This window comes from Oncorhynchus mykiss, chromosome 15 (genome assembly GCF_057628025.1).
Source record: "Oncorhynchus mykiss isolate SJ-2025 chromosome 15, ASM5762802v1, whole genome shotgun sequence".
In the NCBI taxonomy this organism is placed as follows: Eukaryota; Metazoa; Chordata; class Actinopteri; order Salmoniformes; family Salmonidae; genus Oncorhynchus; species Oncorhynchus mykiss.
The window spans coordinates 22,347,258-22,366,329 of record NC_143036.1 but is presented as its reverse complement, the minus strand read 5'-3'; the positions used below and the strand labels follow the sequence as shown (position 1 = coordinate 22,366,329).

At 43.5% G+C, this 19,072-nt stretch overlaps 1 protein-coding gene across 10 annotated transcripts in view; it reads right to left on the bottom strand.

Moving 5' to 3' along the window:
* Positions 1 to 19,072, bottom strand: part of slc12a7b (solute carrier family 12 member 7b) — a 64,453-nt gene that overhangs the window by 16,301 nt on the left and 29,080 nt on the right. For all 10 annotated transcript variants that reach the window (XM_090199627.1, XM_021562701.3, XM_021562702.3 and 7 more), the window contains exons 2-16: positions 15,752 to 15,846; positions 15,165 to 15,302; positions 9,100 to 9,246; positions 7,253 to 7,307; positions 6,886 to 7,016; positions 6,486 to 6,727; positions 6,103 to 6,314; positions 4,804 to 4,971; positions 4,333 to 4,431; positions 3,946 to 4,003; positions 3,276 to 3,450; positions 3,064 to 3,182; positions 2,656 to 2,754; positions 261 to 380; positions 42 to 146 (exon numbers count right to left, since the gene is read on the bottom strand). In XM_090199627.1, coding sequence (XP_090055753.1) covers positions 42 to 146; positions 261 to 380; positions 2,656 to 2,754; positions 3,064 to 3,182; positions 3,276 to 3,450; positions 3,946 to 4,003; positions 4,333 to 4,431; positions 4,804 to 4,971; positions 6,103 to 6,314; positions 6,486 to 6,727; positions 6,886 to 7,016; positions 7,253 to 7,307; positions 9,100 to 9,246; positions 15,165 to 15,302; positions 15,752 to 15,846 — 1,963 coding nt within the window. The remainder of the gene's footprint in view (positions 1 to 41; positions 147 to 260; positions 381 to 2,655; positions 2,755 to 3,063; positions 3,183 to 3,275; positions 3,451 to 3,945; positions 4,004 to 4,332; positions 4,432 to 4,803; positions 4,972 to 6,102; positions 6,315 to 6,485; positions 6,728 to 6,885; positions 7,017 to 7,252; positions 7,308 to 9,099; positions 9,247 to 15,164; positions 15,303 to 15,751; positions 15,847 to 19,072) is intronic.

Sequence of the window (19,072 nt, the reverse complement as noted above, 5' to 3'; positions counted from 1 at the left end):
CACACACACACACACACACACACACACACACACACACACACCTCCAGTTCTTTGTGTGGGGCGGCGCCTCCTCCAGGCGAATTAGGGCGTAGCGGGCGGCATTGAGAGACAGACCATTTATACCATCACCCCACTCCTTCTCCGCCCTGAAGATTGAGAGAACAAGAAGAAGGAGGACTCAGAAACACAATCTAACATGCGTCCTGTTTGTGATAAGGGAACCAATGTACCGTGCTACTGTGGAATCCGGTAACTCTTACCCTCTGTATTCAATGTACTTGTAGATGCAGCCAGCGATCAGCATGGCCACCAGGGCATAGTACCAGGAGGAGATGAACATCAGGGAGAGACACAGACTGGCGCCCAGGAAAGACAGAGCCCTGTGGAGTACGAGAGACGGACGAGAGCATGGAGGTCACAGTCAGTCATATAGGAGTACATTTTGACAGCCCAAAAATGACAAGCTGATTCCTTAAGTAATCAAACCTATCCTATTAATTCAGATACTCTGCAGGGTACTCGGTTCAAAACAAGATAGCACATGTCAATCCATGCCGTCCCTAGGAAGGGTGCGTCACTTGAGTGGGTTGAGTCACTAACGTGATCTTCCTGTCCAGGTTGGCGCCCCCTCGGGTCCGTGCCATGGGGGAGATCTTCATGGGCTATAGTCAGCCTTGTCTCAGGGTAGTAAGTTGGTGGGTTGCGGATATCCCTCTAGTGGTGTGGGGGTTGTGCTTTGGTAAAGTGGGTGGGGTTATATCCTGCCTGGCTGGCCCTGTTCGGGGGTATCATTGGACGGGGCCATAGTGTCTCCCAACCCGTCCTGTCTCAGCCTCCAGTATCTATGCTACAATAGTTTATGTGTCGGGGGCTAGGGTCTGTTATATCTGGTCTAATTACCCGGTCTTATCCAGTGTCCTTTGTGAATTTAAGTATGCTCCGTCTAATTCCCTCTCTCTCCCTCTCCCTCCCCTTCCAGAGGACCTGAGCCCTAGGACCATGCCTCAGGACTACCTGGCCTGATGACTCCTTGCTGTCCCCAGTCCACCTGGTCGTGCTGCTGCTTCAGTTTCAACTGTTCTGCCTGCGGCTATGGAACCCTGACCTGTTCACTGGATGTGCTACCTTGTCCTGGATCTGCTGTTTTCGACTCTCTCTCTCCCTCTACCGCACCTGCTGTCTCGAACTCTGAATGCTCGGCTATGAAAAGCCAACTGACATTTACTCCTGAGGTGCTGACCTGCACCCTCTACAACCACTGTGATTATTATTATTTGACCCTGCTGGTCATCTATGAATGTTTGAACATCTAGGCCATGTACTGTTATAATCTCCACCTGGCACAGCCAGAAGAGGACTGGCCACCCCTCAGAGTCTGGTTCCTCTCTAGGTTTCTTCCTAGGTTCCTTACTTTCCCTTTCTAGGGAGTTGTTCCTAGCCACCGTGCTTCTAAATCTGCATTGCTTGCTGTTTGGGATTTTAGGCTGGGTTTCTGGACAGCACTTTGTGGCATCAGCTGATGTAAAAAGGGCTTTCTAAATAAAATTGATTGATTGGTTAATGTGCCCATAGAAATCGGAATGCACCATAGCACTGCAAACAACTGAGCTCGTTCCATGGAATAGCTCAGCAGCTCACAATTGGGCTTTACTGTGGTATATACTTACTGTTACTGTGAACCTTAATCCCAGACAGCAAATACCTTTCTCTGTTTTAGTACAGATCCATTTATCGCTGGACACGCCATACAGGTGTGTTTGTGTGTGCATTCACTATACAAGCTTACACGAGCTGAAGGGTGGACCTTGAATACTTGGCCAGTTTAGGGTAATGAGTTTTATGCTGTCGAGTAGGGGTGGAGGCAGTGGCAAGTCAAATTCAAGGACTTTCAAGAAGTTTTACAAGCAGTAATAATTATTTTAAAGGACCATCAATTCGTAATAGTTCATATTATGCAATTGCTTCTAGTCACCACCAGGTGCCAGTATATCACCACAAACTCATGAAAAAAAATGAACTTAGTATTTTTTTATTTGACCTTTATTTATCCAGGTAGGCTAGTAGAGAACAAGTTCTCATTTACAACTGCGACCTGGCCAAGTTCTTACAAGTTCTACTCAATAATATGCTGTTTCACTACTTATTTACTACATACACGAGTGGGAAGTCAGTACTGATGATTTTGTAATTTGAGTTGTGATGAGCAGAGTTCTTGGGACATGTTTTTATTAGGCATTCTACTTCTTAATAGCTACAAAAAAGCATCTTGCTTCCGACTGGCAGCTAGTGTCGCCGGTCAGGAGAAGGGCGGTGGGCTGTGTGAGGAAAACGGCACGTGAGTGACCAACAGAACGGCAGGAGCGCGGGTGCCCCATGAATGAGGCGAATTGCAAAGAAGTTTCAGCATCTCAGAGAGATGGAGAGGGAGTGAGTGAGAGTGAGCAAGAGAGAGAGAAAGAGAATGTGTTCTCGGGGGCGGGTCTGCCACTCAGCTCAATTACAACATTCTCAGGTAGAGTAAGGAGGTTTGCTGCTAGGCTAACAGAGACTGCTATAGTACTTGAGAAAGCAGGAGAAAACAGTGAAGCTAATTTGAGAGGGCATTCGAACAGCCAGCAGCACCATATAGAGAGAGAGAGAGGGGCTCCCGTTTACCAGTGGTAGAACTTGAAGCGGGGTCTCCAGTTAGGGGTGCGCAGCAGTGTCTGGAGGGCACAGGCCAGGTTGACAAACAGGTAGCACATCAAAAAGAACCTGAGAGTGAGAGAGAGATACACAATGAGGAAGTGGTAAGATTACACACGACTACCATTTGTCAGTAAACCTCCAGAGACCAGTTCTGCAACACTACTTTTAGGCTACAATAGATGGGAAAGCAAGTGTGAGAGGGAGGGATGGAAGGAAGAAGGGAAAGAAAGAGAAAGGTAGAGAGAGAGGGAGAGAGGTAGATGGGAATAAAAGTTGAGAAAGGGGTGGAGAAAGTCAGACAGACAAGTGGAGAGGGGTTTGAGACCAGGAGAGAAGAGGGAGGAGATGGAGATGATAGTAAATGGGGGTACTCACATGGAGAGGATGGGGGCGACAGCGTCCAGAGAGGCAATGAGGATGCCGATCTCACAGATCCCACCAGTCAACAGCAGGGCCCAGGTGGGCTCTCCATTAGCTTTGCCATGACCAAACACCTGGGACACAGGGAAATTCCAGAGAGTTAGTGTGTGTGTTCCTGTGTGTGTGTCTACAGTGTGTGTCTACAGTGTGTGTGTGTGTGTTCTGACCTGTAGGAATGGCACAATGCCGTCTCGTGCGATGGCCTGCAGCAGCCGGGGGGCTCCAGTGAGACTCTGCAGACCTGCTCCACAGCAGGAGAAGAACGAGCCAATCACAATCACCCAGGGGGAAGGCCAAGCAAGGATGCCAATCACCAGGTTCCCTTTGACCGAGTCCCCAAACCTAGGACAGACGGGCGCACACACACACACACACACACACACACACACACACACACACGTATTCATTAGAAAATTACTCAGACAATACGCACATACACACAGAGACATGCATACCCAAGCTGCTGAAAGTAGAAAAATACCTTGCCAGCTAGACAGAAACCCGTTGACCATTGTGTGCCCAGTGTAATTAACTTGAACTCTTAACCTAACAGTGCTATGTGCAACAAGGGGCTACTATGTGTCACAGACAAATAGCTTTTTTAAGGGGAAACTGTGATGTTTTCAAACCAATTTTTCAATGTCCCAAAAAACTATTTGGGCTTCTTATCGCTTAACGACACCTTAACCCATGGTCTGTTCCTACTTAAGAAAACAGGAGTTTTTAAGGTAACTACAATAATTCAAGCAAAGATTGAACGTCCAGATGAGGCTCAAGAAATAAACAAGACATTTGTGCTGCTTTCATACCAAGTGCGAAATGTGAAACAGCACTTACTTGTCTCTGAGCACCACTCCCTCGATGCAGGCGCCAAACAGTATGACAGAGGAAATGTCTGGGTGACGCAATTAAGGAAATTGGCCTCCAGAGGACCATAGGTGAAAAACCAGCCAGGGTCACATTCATTTGAGTACCACATGGATTAGAGTATAGCAGGGAGAGACTACCTGGACTTGTCCAACAAGGAATTCTCAATTGTGATTACCATTGCAAAATGTTTTGCTACGTTTTGCTATGGAGTGCCCAAATGAATACAACCTAGCTTTACAGTTTACATATAACAACACATTGACTTGTCATGTTTTATAATAATTTGGTAGGTGCTTAAATGTGTCCTATTAGACACGTGGATGGTTGGGCTGTTGTTGCTGTCATTAAAGATACAGATGAAGGTGGTGGTGGCGATGGCCATGATGGTTCCTATGGGGATGGACTTCTGGGCGTCCCTCAGATCACCAGACCTGTTGGATCCAGCCATGATTCCTGTGAAGAGGGGAAAGCAAGTATTATAACATTAAAGTAAGAAAGTAAGAGCTGTGTAAGAGCTGTGCTGCAGGTTGTACTTTGGTGGGTCTAGGTCGGGTTACTGTCTACCATCAACACGGCAACAACAGTTCATGTAAAAAAAAATGTTTTTTTAATATTTAAAAAAGTTATAAATAGCTTACTTATGCTTGCTTACTTACTACTTATTAATGAACGTTCTTCTAAAGTGTTAAGCGAATAACCAATTGAAACAAGTGAATGTGCCTTGGTCTTAATCCCTTTCCCAAAGAGCACCTTCCACCTACAAAAATCCACCATTGTGTACCCTAGCAACGCTTCCCTGACAAGTGGATATCCATGTGAACGTACCAGTGACGGAGGGGAAGTAGATCCCCACCAGCAGGGTGAAGAAGGTGGTGATGTCGTTGGCCACGTATGGCATGTAGATGTCCTGGGATGTGTCTGCAGCCGGCTCTGATGCCTGGTGCTTATTCTCTACCAGCATGCCGTTAGGACCGTAGTCCCCCCAGATGTTATCTATATGAGGGGGAGGAGGGGTGGTTAGGAGATAGGGAGAAAAGAGGTGGGAGAGGGAGTGGGATGGAGCAGAGGGAGATGGAGCGATGGGAGAGGGATGGGGGAGATGGAGGGGGGTGGAGGGTGGTTAAGAGAGAGAGAGGGAGGGAGAAGAGAAGGAAGGGGAAAAAGAGAGCGAGAAGAAGAGAGAAAGAAAGATCACTAGTCCCTATCCTCTGAAGGAAGAACACAGAGTTCATATGGAACTCATCAATCACCTGCCAGCACACGCCCAATTCCATAACTTCGGGAATTTGAGGACTTTGGAAGTGATGATGGGGGAGTGGACATCAATGTCAGAGATTTGGAATGTCCTGAACATCTTGGACGTTGTGGTAACCCAAAACTATGACTTCTGGCGGCTGTGGTAACCCTGCAGTTCAGCATAAATCTATGATGGATCTAGATGATACTGGGCTGACTGAACTGAAGACAGTCCCATCTGTCATATAAAAAAAGATCCTGTCAGTAAATAAGCCAGGGAACACTTCGACAAGACTTTCTTCAAGCATCACTCTGTTGGATCTCAGGAATGGATCACGCTTCCTGTACATCTTCCTAATCTAATTTTCACAAGCGCTTCAAAAGGGGCGGCAGGGTAGCCTAGTGGTTAGAGTGTTGGACTAGTAACTGAAAGGTTGAAAGGTTGCAAGTTCAAATCCCCAAGTTCAAATCCCCAAGGTTCAAATCTGTCGTTCTGCCCCTGAACAGGCAGTTAACCCACTGTTCCTAGGCCGTCATTGAAAATAAGAATTTGTTCTTAACTGACTTGCCTAGTTAAATAAAGGTTAAACATTTTTTACAAAAAAAGACAATATAGTGGGAGCACATACGGCATTATGCTTTACAAATAAACTAATGATCGTAATCAGGGTTTCCATTAGGATAGGGGTCGTAAGACAGAGGAAGCACATGCTTTACATTAAGGTATAGTTTATCGCACAATCAAAGTTTGTTGGATAATTTCATCCCAAATCAGTTTTGTAGACCTCATTACATGCATTAGGAGAAATCTGCCGTAACAAAATGCCAATTCATGAATAGAGCAGATAGCCACCGTCTAAAACAATCTTTGTAAAGGTAGCCCGTCACCTCTGATGACACCGCTCGTCAGGCCAGGGATGCCCTGGATCACAGTGACGTTGTTTAGGGTGAAGTACTCGTTGCAGGTGGCGTTGAGGTCTGGAGAGTCACAGAACAGGGACCACAGCTTGGTGGTGACCGTCACGTTGTCCACCTCCATCGTCTTCAAGCACTGGTCGAAGTTGTGGTTCTGCAGCGTGCGGTTCCCCAACAGGCAAATGCTGGGAGGAGGATATAGAACGAAACATTGAAATATTACATTTGACAAACAAAAAAAACAGAGACCTTAGACGTTCTGAGGAGACGTAGGATCCGAGGTAAGTGTAATGTGTGTGATCTCTTCTAGATGTTTCTGGTGGTATTTTTATACAAGGCTGTGAGTTTAGACTCACGGGAAGTCTGGTGGTTCGAAGGCGGTCTTGATGACTCCGGCGTAGATGGCCAGAATGGAGAGAATGACACAGGCCAGGAAGACCAAGGCCAGCTTGTTGACGTACTTGACACCCACGAACACCACCAGGGACATGAGGGTGAGGCAGCAGGTGCCATACACCCGCATGTTGTTGAGCAGTGCCTCAGCCTCATCCTCCTTCTTCTCTGCCTTGAAGATGGCCGCGCTAGGCACAATGTAGGTCTGGGAAGAGAAGGGAGATGGGGTGTCATCAGGGAAGTTCAGTTCAGTAAAGGTACAGCGTTTTTGCACGTTCAAAAACCAGCCTTATCTGGCAGTGTTGTTATCGGTTCAGAGCAGGTGGTCACAAAAATGATGGTATCTTTGCAAAGGATACTCACCAGTAGAATCTCTATAGTACCGAGGATGTACATGGAGCCAGCGAAAGTGGTCCCCAGGTAGAAGCAGAGCCCCACGGCCCCGCCGAACTCTGGCCCCAGGGACCTGGAGATCATGTAGTAGGAGCCTCCAGCTACAGACCAACAACGGGGGACAGAGTCAGTCACAACAACAGCCTTTGGGGAACTCACTTTAGGGTGTAGTGTAATGGTATATATTGTTCCCTCTGGTGCTGGAACCCAACTCACTAATCGATTTAATCTTGAAGTTGAAATTCAACGTAATGTCTTGAGGTGAAGGGAATTATAGGGCAGCTCAATTTTATTTTGAAAAAGTAGAAATGTACCATTATCCATGTTGGAAACCTACCTGGAACCACACCATTCGTAGCAATGGCACTCATTGATATGGCGGTCAGCATTGTCTGCAAAGAGAGCGAAATCTCTAAATATTAGATTAGGTTCAGCAGGAGCTGTATTTTTGAATCTAAACCTCATGGAATCTACAGAAAAATAATCAAAAGGGGAGCTTATCCTACATTTAGTGGCTAAATGTCTCAGCTATGGCTTATACAGCTTTGGGAACACAATCGTGGGCGGCTGGGTAATTGATATGAACCCCGTTTTCGTGAAATTGGTCTGTTTCGGGAGTGTTTAACGGGTTTCAAGGATATTTGTATCTAACTGGTTGGTGGTTACATAACACTCCTCCTGCCCTTGAGCTGACACGGGTGGCAATGATTGACCAAAATAAATCCCTGTCCCCTGCTTCCTGCTTTTCTTTCAGGCCATGTGCTGAACTGGAGAAAAGCCAATTAGCTGGCAATTTACCCCCTAAAAACAGCTTATCCATTTGAATGGAAGCAGCATTCAACAGAAGGCTACATTGGTGTCTGTTGTGTGGAATGAGTGAAATGGAAAGTGCTGTCCAGTGTATGTCTAGCCAGGTGGAAGTGAACAGGATGAATGTGTGTATCTTTGAAGACACAAACGACACTCAGAAAAAAAGGTGCCATCAACAACCTAAAAAGGGGTCTTCGGCTGTCCCCATAGAAGAACCCTTTGAAGAACCCTTTTTGGATCCAGATAGAACCATTTTGGTTTCAGGTAGAACCCTTTTGGTTTCAGGTAGAACCCTTTTGGGTTCCATGTAGAACCCTCACCTCTCCTGTAGGCTATTCTTTCAATTCTTTACTGACATACTTTGCATTTAGCCATGTAGAAAGTTAGAAACCATTTCTTCATTATTACTACCAGAGGACAGAATGCATTTATTCATGGTTGTGTGAACTTATCTTCCACATGTCCAAAACAATATTGGTTCACACCACTGCTAAACTGTATGCCAATCACAATTAAAGCCTACTATTACTTAGTAAAGCCTACTATTATTTAGTGATCATAGAGACAGCAACAGACTCGTGTCACACACACACACACACACACACTAAAGCTGCTCAATCCATTACAGTCATTGGGTAACACACTGGGAGTCGCGTGGCTTCTATTGTTCATAGCTCTTAAGCCGATGGGCGAGGAGGAGAGTACTTCCGTCCGATAGCGCAAAGACAGGAAGGGCTCAATCTTGAGCCTAGCCTTAAGCCTTTCTCTCTCCCGCCGCACCAAGGCTTTGAGAAACCATTGTCTGAGGGGGCTGGGTTAATAAATATAGCCAGGCCCCTGTGTGTCAGCGAGGCTTGTGGCGAGACAAGACAGAGAAGATTAGATATCAAGCTGCCAGGTGTCATCAGTAGCGGGAGCTCTACGTCGCTCTAAGTCGAGCTTCACAGCTAAATATAGGGGGATCAGTGACCAGGACTGACTAAATCACTCACTCCCTCTCAATCTTTCTCCCGCTCTCTTTCTCACACTAACACAACACCACCCCACTAATTCATAATGGGTTGGTAATTTTGCAGATTCTGATGGCATTGTCTGCACAGTTTATAATATACATACTGTTAGCATTCACATCAATGACCACAGCCTTCAAAGATGTTGTACAAAAGGGAGCTTTTGAAATAAATAGTATCACCAAAGATGATCTATTATATTGACAAGATGGTTGAGTTACCACTTGAACAATGGAAATACATGTCCTCAAAGATGGAAGGCAGGCGAGAGGAGGCAAGATCAGGTGGGTTCGATTCCCGGGGCCCCCATACATAAAATGTATGCACGCGTGACCAGGTTTGGATAAATAATTATATTACTTACACAGGAACAGGTCATAACCACAATGGCCAGGGACTCCATGATGCCAGCGGTGCCCACGATCCAGGTGAGGCGCAGGAACAGAATGACCCCCAGGATGTTCTGCAGACAGGGCAGGTACACCCCGATTAATGTGCCCAACGCAGGACTCTGAGAAGGGAGGGGGGGCAGGGTGACGACAGGTAAAGGAGATCAGTTTCACGATATCAAATCATATTCAACTACTGTAGCATTTAGAAATGGATTACATTTAAGATATTGCTTTTCATTATCCGACATGACAATTTGATATGGGGGTAAACATGCCCCATCATAGTGTACCACGCAACTATAATATTACTCAGACCCACTACTAGGACAAAAGGCCCAAGTGAAAAGCATCGGAAAATGCATTTTTCTTCAACCATTAAATATTATTGTCTGGTCTGGTGCCTTATATGACGCATTGCCTTGGCCAGGAGCTTAATAACACGTTTGTAAGATACATTGAATTAAATCCTTGTTTCCCGCAATTGAAATCAAACACCCCACCAATTATTGAATACATAAATAAATGCATTCAAGGTCAAAAATATACCTAGGAGTCATGGAGATACAGTACAAGCATTGTTGCTAGAGGAAAATGTCCCATTCTCAGAGTATAATAGCTTGACCTTATCACCTACTGGAAAACGTACAGCGAAGCAAACAGTTCTACCCTGCACCGTGATTAAACTTTCCAGAACTTTCATCACAGGTATCGCCCTCACAGATCCATTCCAGAAAAAGAGAAGTTTCGCAACAGCTCAAAAAAAAAGGAGGGGGTACCGCGATTGTTAAAATAAACGGAAAAGGACCTGAATGTAGAGTACCGTCTCCTATTTCTTCAAAGTTGTAGCTACTTTTTCGACCATCTCTCAATCTATAACTAAAGGAAAGTCCCACTATCCTGTTCTGAGAGTGGAGACCTGGCCAGGCCAGGGGTGTTATTCTCACTCCATCCTTGGCACTCTAGCACCAATCAGAAATGTCTATCCGCATCTGGTCTCCATGCAGAAAATGTGATGGGGCAATTGGCATGGGACAGAGGCTGTGGAATTGCAGCACCTCTTGGAAAACAGTGTGGCTATTTTCTTTAGATTTTTAGCAACAAACTGACTTGGAAGAACAACTTACTAAAAGGTTCCTCCAGGCTGAAACCGTGAGAGAAGGAGTATAAAGGGCTGGGTTGTGTCAGACCCGTGGAAGAGAATGAGGTTTGTTCATAAACATCCTTTTTTTACTTGTAAATTTATGCTACAGTGCATTCGGAAATGATTCAGACCCCTTGACTTTTTCCACATTTTGTTACATTACAGCCTTATTCTAAAACGTGTTAAATAACTGTTGTCCTCATCAATCTACTAACAATAGCCCATAATGACGAAGTGAACAGGTTTTAAATATGTTAGCAAATGTCTAAAAAAAATAACAGAATTATTTACATAAGTATTCAGACACTTTGCTATGAGACTCAAAATTGAGCTCAAGTGCATCCTGTTTCCATTGATCATCCTTGAGATGTTTCTACAACTTGATTGGAGTCCACCTGTGGTAAATTCAATTGACAGAACATGATTTGGAAAGGCACACACCTGTCTATATAAGGTCTCACAGTTGACAGTGCATGTCAAAGCAAAAACCAAGCCATGAGGTTGAAAGAATTGTCCGTAGAGCTCTGAGACACGACTGTGTCGAGGCACAGATCTAGGGAAGGGTACCAAAAAATGTCTGCAGCATTGAAGGTCCCCAAGAACATAGTGGCCTCCATCATTCTTAAATGGAAGAAGTTTGGAACCACCAAGACTCTTCCTAGAGCTGGCCGCCCGGCCAAACTGAGCAATTGGGGAGATGGGCCTTGGTCATGGAGGGGCCCAAGAACCCGAATGTCACTCTGACAGAGCTCCAGAGTTCCTCTGTGGAGGTGGGAAAACCTTCTAGAAGGACAACCATCTCTGCAGCACTCCACCAATCAGGCCTTTATGGTAGAGTGGCCAGACGGATGCCACTCCTCAGTAAAAAAGGCACGACAGCCCGCTTGGAGTTTGCCAAAAGGCACCTAAACGACTCTCAGAGAATGAGAAACAAGATTATCTGGTCTGAAGAAACCAAGATTGAACTCTTTGGACTGAATACCAAGCATCACGTCTGGATGAAACATGGCACCATCCCTACAGTGAAGCATGTTGGTGGCAGCATCATGCTGTGGGGATGTTTTTCAGCGGCAGGGACTGGGAGACTAGTCAGGATCGAGGGAAAGATGAACGGACAATGTACAGAGTGCTCTTTGATGAAAACCTGCTCCAGAATGCTGAGGATCTCAGACAGGGGCAAAGGTTCACCTTCCAACAGAACAATGACCCTAAGCAGGATAACGCAGGAGTGGCTTCGGGACAAGTTTCTGAATGTCTTTGAGTGGCCCAGCCAGAGCCCAAAATTGAACCCGATCAAACATCTCTGGAGAGACCTGAAAATAGCTGTGCAGCGACACTCCCCATCCAACCTGACAGAGCTTGAGAGGATCTGCAGAGAAGAATGGGAGAAATTCCCATGTGTTTTTTTTATACATTTGCAAAAAAATCTAAAAACCTGTTTTTGCTATGTCATTATGGGGTATTGTGTGTAGATTGATGGGGGAAAAAACTATTTCATCAATTTTAGAATAAGGCTGTAATGTAACAAAATGTGTAAAAAGTCAAGGGGTCTGAATACTTTCCGAATGCACTGTAAATACCCATTGATTCTTGAAGAAAATAACTTAGAAGCCTCATGAGCTTGAGTTCAACTGTCACACCATCAAAACCCCAAATAAAAGCATTTGTTTGCAAACAATGTAATTTTAAACAAAACACTGTGCAGCTCAAAAAATGGTTAAACCTATAATGTTTATATCATGGATGGTCAGTCCATGACTTTGAGAGTGGTTATATTTCTCCAGCCACATCCCTCAGCTGTTGATCAAGTCAGTGGCGGGGTGTCCGCTTTGTTATTGTTCAAACTGTAGATTGCCCCTTTAAAGGACAACACCAGATAACGCAACAGAACACCAGATGAATTCAGCCCATTAGAAAAAGAGATTGCATGAATGATTATCAACCATGCTTTTCACCCCATGGGACCACATGCCCCTTGGGTCTCCCGAGATGTGCAGCGGTCTAAGGCACTGCATCTCAGTGCGAGAGGCGTCATTAGAGACCCTGGTTCAATTCCAGGCTGTATCACAACAGGCCGTTATTGGGAGACCCATACGGCGGGGCACAATTGGCCCAGTGTCGTCCGGTTTAGAGTTTGGCCGGGGTAGGCGGTCATTGTAAATAAGTATTTATTCTGAACCGACTTGCCTAGTTAAATAAAGGTTCAAAAAGAACACACAAAAAAACAGGCCCCTTCAACGATCACACTGTTTCAGGAGGGGGTGTGCTGCAAAGCCTATTGCACAACACTCAGACCTAGGATGCGTCCGAAATGAAAGCTTATCTCATATAGCGCACTATTTGTGACCAGAGCTCTGGTTAAAATGAGTTGCACCACATAAAGAACTAGGGCTCCACTTCGGATTCTGACCTGCATTCAATTCTTGCTGTTTTGACCACATTTCCTGAAGAAAACAACGGTCTGTGAAAAATATGACAAGAATGTGTTTTTGATGTCGTTGTGGTGGCCAGAGTCGTTTGATTTCTTTATGGGAGGATGTGGGTGTGGTGGTGGCTTTCTTGGAGCATAACAAGTATTTACTTATTTAACATTTTACAGGATGACATCTCATGAGATGCATTTTCAAGCGTGTCAAAAAAAAAAAAAAAGCATACACACACACACACACACACACACACACACACACACACACACACACACACACACACACACACACACACACACACACACACACACACAGAAGTGTACATACACTTAGGTTGGATTCATTAAAACTTGTTTTTCAACCACTCCACAAATTTCTTGTTAATTAACAAACTATAGTTTTGGCAAGTCGGCTAGGACATCTACTTTGTGCATGACAAGTAATTTTTCCAACAAAACAACTGCTACAAGAACTAATAAATACAACCGTAACAACTACCAATACAACTAATGAAAACAACTGCTACTAGTACAATTTAAAAAAAATAAGTACCTATAATACATAAAGTATTCACACCTCTTGACTTATTCCACATTTTGTGGTGTTACAGACTGAATTTTAAAATGATGTATCCCTGATCTACACACAATGCCCCATAATGTCAAAAGCGGAATACAAAATTAAAAGCTGAACTGTCTTGAGTCAATAAGTATTCAACCCCTTTTTTATGGCAAGTAAAGTAAAAATGTGCTTAACAAATCACATAATAAGTTGCATGAACTCATTCTATGTCAATAATAATGTTTAATATGATTTTTGAATGACTACCTCATATCTGTACCCCACACATACAATTATCTTTAAGGTCCCTCAGTCGTGAAGTGAATTTCAAACACAGATTCAACCACAAAGACCATGAGGATTTTCCAATGACTTGCAAAGAAGGGCACTTATTGGAAGATGGGTAAAACATTTTTTTTTTTAAAGACATTCAATCTCTCTTTGAGCATGGTGTAGTTATTAATTACACTTTGGATGGTGTATCAACAGACCCAGTTACTACAAAGATGCAGGCGTCCTTCCTAACTTGGTGGCCGGAGAGGAAGGAAACCGCTCAGGGATTTCACCATGAGGCCAATGGCGACTTTAAAACAGTAAGAGTTAAATGGCTGTGAAAGGCGAAAAATAATACATTTAAAAAACAGATTCTGAATAAAGCACTTGTACACGAGAGAGTGTGCTAAACAACTCTTTTGCACGGCTCTGCTGCGGTCATAGGTATGAGTCATGGGTATGAGGCGGAGCCGAGTACCATAGATCAGCACTGCCGTTGCAGAACCTTGAGTGTACAATTGGTTTTCTACAATGGTTTACCAATTAAATAAAAAAAACTTTAATTTTTAATAATTGTATTCATAGGTTACTATTTCATGCCTCAACAAAAATATAGGTCGTGCCCCTGTTCATTCATGTGCAAAAATGTCTAAAAACATGATTTCACTTTGTCATTATGGGGTATTGTGTATAGATGGGTGAGAAAAAAAATATTGAATCCATTTTGAATTCTATTAGTTAAAAACACAAACAGTTTGTTCTTAACAGGTGAAAACGGGCTTTCTTAAATCACTGTGTGATTGTCATGCCCTGATTTCTGAAGGTAAAGTATTCCAGTTGGGCCTTGTATCTGAAAGATCTTGCTCTAACATCACGATGTACCCTTGTAATTGCTGCTGTTGTCGAAAGGAGTAGTGTGAATCTTGTAAAGTTAGGTGTTCGTTAATATATACAGGGAAGTGTAAGTTGACACATTCAAAAATAAATTGGGTACCAATGCAGGTGTCTTCTGTTTGGGAGTGACAGACAATTCAGTCATCTATATTTTGTGCAATGATGTCTTATAATGGTATCCAATAATTCATCTGCAAAAGATAGTTATAAATGACATCTGATCCACAAAGTAAGGTCTTATTTGTGTTTTGATACATGAGGTCACCATAGTCTAGGATAGATAGAAGAAGTTGTGTTAGTAAGTATAAAGGCAACACTGATCAATCACAGTGTAGACAAACAAAGTGGGAATGTTTGCATGTCCTTCGTGCTGCACACGTGCTGCACAATGAATGTTTGCTCTGGTCAAAGACCCTGTTTTGCAATCATTCATTCAGCAGTTTTTAAAAGGTACAATAAATCAGCAGAAAATACGCACGATGGGATACACTAAATTGAAGATATTGTATAGAGTACCATCTACAGTACCAACAGTCCAAACAAAGCTATTTCCTCCACACTTCAGAACACCCACAAAGTTCCCACGTTGAGAGGATTACATTTGCTTTGTCATTATCACCAAACTCGGGCAGTAGGAGTCAGATGTGCACAGAAGTGGCTTGTGTCACTAAGTGGATCTCAGAATTTAGAAATATAATTTTAAAACGTTATTGTACACACAGTGTGGAGACAACAGGCTTACCTTGACTGGTTTCTTAGTCTTGGCTGGCCCCTCGTCGTCGTCTGCCTCCTCGTGCTCTTTGACCCCCTGGGTGAGGTTGGTGTAGTTAGCCAGCTTGTTGAGCAGAGAGGACACCATGGGGTTGCTGTCCATCTCTTCCTGTGAGCAAAAAGATACCATAACACAAAAAGTGTCATAACACCTCTTAGCATTCAAGCTCTCTGCATAAGGGTCGAGGAAATAACTTGAGAACTGCAATGATGGGAGAAATGGTCAAGAGGAATTTAGAAACTGTAGATAAATCAAAGGAGATTAGAAAATCTTTGCTGGATCAAATTATAGTAGAGAAGTAGAAATAGTCCATAATTCATGTTATTCATAGGATTCAATATAATGTATCACTAGCATAGAGAGGTTAGAGCAGCCAAACGGCATTAGACAGTGGATAGAAATAACAGAGAAAGCCCCTGCCGCACAGTTGTCGTCTCACTCCATTTAGCATTGAATCCCTGACCAACAGACCTAAGTCAAAGCTTAGGTCAAAGGTCAAATGAAATACTACAGATAACATTATATATAAATCAAGGCTGTTGGATGTTGACAGTTACCTCAAAGAGGGCCATGTTCTTCCCATCGTATAGATTTCCTTTGTCATTGTCTGTGTTGTTTATGAACGGACTGCTTTCCTTTGGCATGCCATCGCCTGTGGAAGCAGAAGAGACTTTTTGAAAAAACAAACCTCCATTAAAGTAATTGAAGTGGAAAAGATAATATTAAAATGACTATCGGCTGAGGTAGGTTAACTGGCTGTTAACCAGAGAGCAACCAGAGATCAACCAGAAAACGTATGGTAAAAGCTCAAACCAACCAGGGCCTGGTTTCCCAAAAGTTAAAAATCGCTAGAATCTTTATAGGAGCATTTGTAAATCTCAAAGCTGTTTCCCAAAACCATCGTTATTAACGTTGCACTTGAAAGCGACTCGTGATCTACCCCTGCCTCAGACCACTCGTAGAACAGCTAAGTGCACCGTTAGATAACCTTTACCCTCCCGTGTCACTTTATACACAGAAGATCTCCACTAAAACATTGAATCATATGGTTTATCCGTTTCTCTGTGACCACAGATAACTTCAGAAGAAAGTTGACTTAGAAATACAAAGTTGCCAATATGTTTTCAATTGATACAAACAAGCGACGTACAGTTTAAAAATTATTCAAATGAAAACCGAGCTGACTGCATTAAAAGATAAACAGTAGGCTATAGGCCTATTTGAATCATATATAAATACATTTCATGTGTAATCAATTGAGTTGTATTTTCAGCCGCAGGTGATACCATCGCTCGAGGAGCTGATCCGTCATCAGTACTGTGAAATAAATCTAATGTTAAGATAGCATTCTCTATTCAAGTCTGATTCAAAAGCAGCGTTCCCTTTCTTTCGATCCCATCTGTATCGGCATGTTCAAACGACGCACTTAGCGAACATTCTCTCTGCGTGGTGTTTTGGGAAACGTATGTTAAATCTTTGGCCACAGTAGGATAGAGCCCATTGTTAAAAACACTCGTACGCCTAAATTCCATCATTATCGGGAAACGGACCCAGTATGTTTGGAAGACAAGAAAATGAATCCAACTTTCACTTCACTGAGTTTCAGCTCAGCCCCATAGATTTTCTTTACTGGGACATTGGGGGGCCATGATGGTGATCGATGTCTGGTGGTAATGGGTCATTGATCCAGCTAGTACAGCTTGTAATGGGAGTTCTGGATGAATCACAAACACACACATATCCTCCTCATGGTTGAGATGGTTCAAAAACATGTAGTACGAGTATGTAATTATAGTTTGCTAGAAGCAACAAATATTAATTGAATACATTGGGTCAGAGGCTAAAAACAGAGTTGGCTAAAAAAAAATCTAAAATGATGACTGCTACAGAGGGCAGTGACAAGTGGATATTATTCTTATTTAGCCACTCATTTCCAATGGGTTCTGTTTTAGCATTAGCGTCAGTCTGGCTAGCCCATACCATCAACAGAGGAAAAACTACAGACCCAGACAGAGCGTGAAGACTAAACAAACAATGGGAATGAGTTATTTTGGTCTGTGTTACAAAAGCAGGCCTAACAGCCGACTTGTTACAACTATCAAAAGAAAATGAGAGATAATTGTAGCAAATTACGCAATCTTATGATTCTGTTTTGCTAAATAAAGTTCCCTCAAAAAGGGTTGATAAGATGTTTTAGGGCCTACTAAATTGCATTAAGCAATCACTACACTATTTATTTGGCAATGTAAGGCTCTACATTGTTCACCTTGCAACACTAAAATAGTCATCTTAAACATACAGGCATAATTCATCCCATATATTTTATCTAATACTACTTTAGCTAATGCTAGTTTTCAGAGGCTAATAGTATGACATTTCCTCTTGTGAGGAATTGTATATCAACACACAGCAGACTGGAATGTCAGAGTTGGCTGCTTCCATGTGTCTGGCCACAGCTTACGCTGCCATTCCGCCCACCTGAGGCCTAACAGCGTGTGGGGACAGAACATTCTGGCACCAAACTGTGAGCCGAGCCGGCCCTTTACCCAGCATTCTGCAGAGCATCGCGCAGAGCAAGTGTTTAGAGTAAGCAGAATTGCAGACCGCCTCTAAATGGGGGTTGAGATACCGTAGGTCTACGTATGGCGCTACCGAGACACCATTTGCGAGCGTCTCACGTTTCAGCACACTCAATAGCCAGTGTCTCCTTTCCGCACCCATTTATGTGAGTATGTGAGTCAACCAAATTCATTCATTCAGACCTGGTGAAGTGTGACCTGTGTGCTTTCATCAGTAACTTTTGCTGCTTGATCCAGCTGCTGGGAATAAGAAGCTTGCAGCCTAAGCCCTGTGGTAATTGTAAAGAAAGTCAGAATGTCATTGTGTGATAGGGGCCTTTAAAGCGGACTAGACGGCAGAGATATTATGGCATTTGATCGTGTGTGTGGGGAAGGATAACATAAATATAGGGAATGTGAGTGAATATGTGGCGGCGTCCGAGGCAAGAGGAAGCGATTCCATGTCACACTCTTGCACTGACAGACAGTACGATCTACAGACTTTAATGACGCTAAATCCCAATGTCATCAAATCCCCTTTGAACCGAGGGTTAATTCCTGTGTGCTGTGTCTAATATTAGTGTGGTACTTTTCTACTTGCACCATGCCACGTGTGTAAGAGAACCACAGTGTAAGGATGTCAACGGAGGAGTGATCCAGCAGAATCCTGGAAGTCAGGATTGCTTTTCAATGGGGGATTATAGCAACTATTTATGGCTCCAATAGCAGGTGGTTCTATGACCTGTGGAAAGTGAAAGTAAAAATGGCATACATTAACATTTGAGTAATTTAGCAGACGATCTTATCCAGATTGACTTACAGTAGTGAGTGCATTTCAAACTAATTCATACTTGTTCCCCAGTGGGAATTGAACCCTCAACCCTGGTGTTGCAAGAGCCAATCTCTACCAACTGAGCGACACGGGATCATAATGCTCAGAGACAAGTCAACATTTGTTATTCATGTTCTGGTGTCATAAGCCCGTCCATATTAAAGAACACCTTCAAAAAGGTTCAGGTGAAGTTCATAAATCTAATCAACATAAAACACCTAACGCATTGTACCGATCCTCAGTTTCCCAGAGCTATAAATGTAGATTTTAAAATTGGGTTGTTCGAGCTCCTGAATGCTGATTGGCTGACAGCCGTAGTATATCAGACGTGTATGACAAAACATTTATTTTTACTGCTCTAATTACGTTGATAACCAGTTTATGATAGCAATAAGGCTCCACTGGGGTTTGTGGTATATGGCCAATATTCCATGGCTAAGGGCTGTATCCAGGCACTCCGGGTTGCGTCGTGCACAAGAACAGTCCTT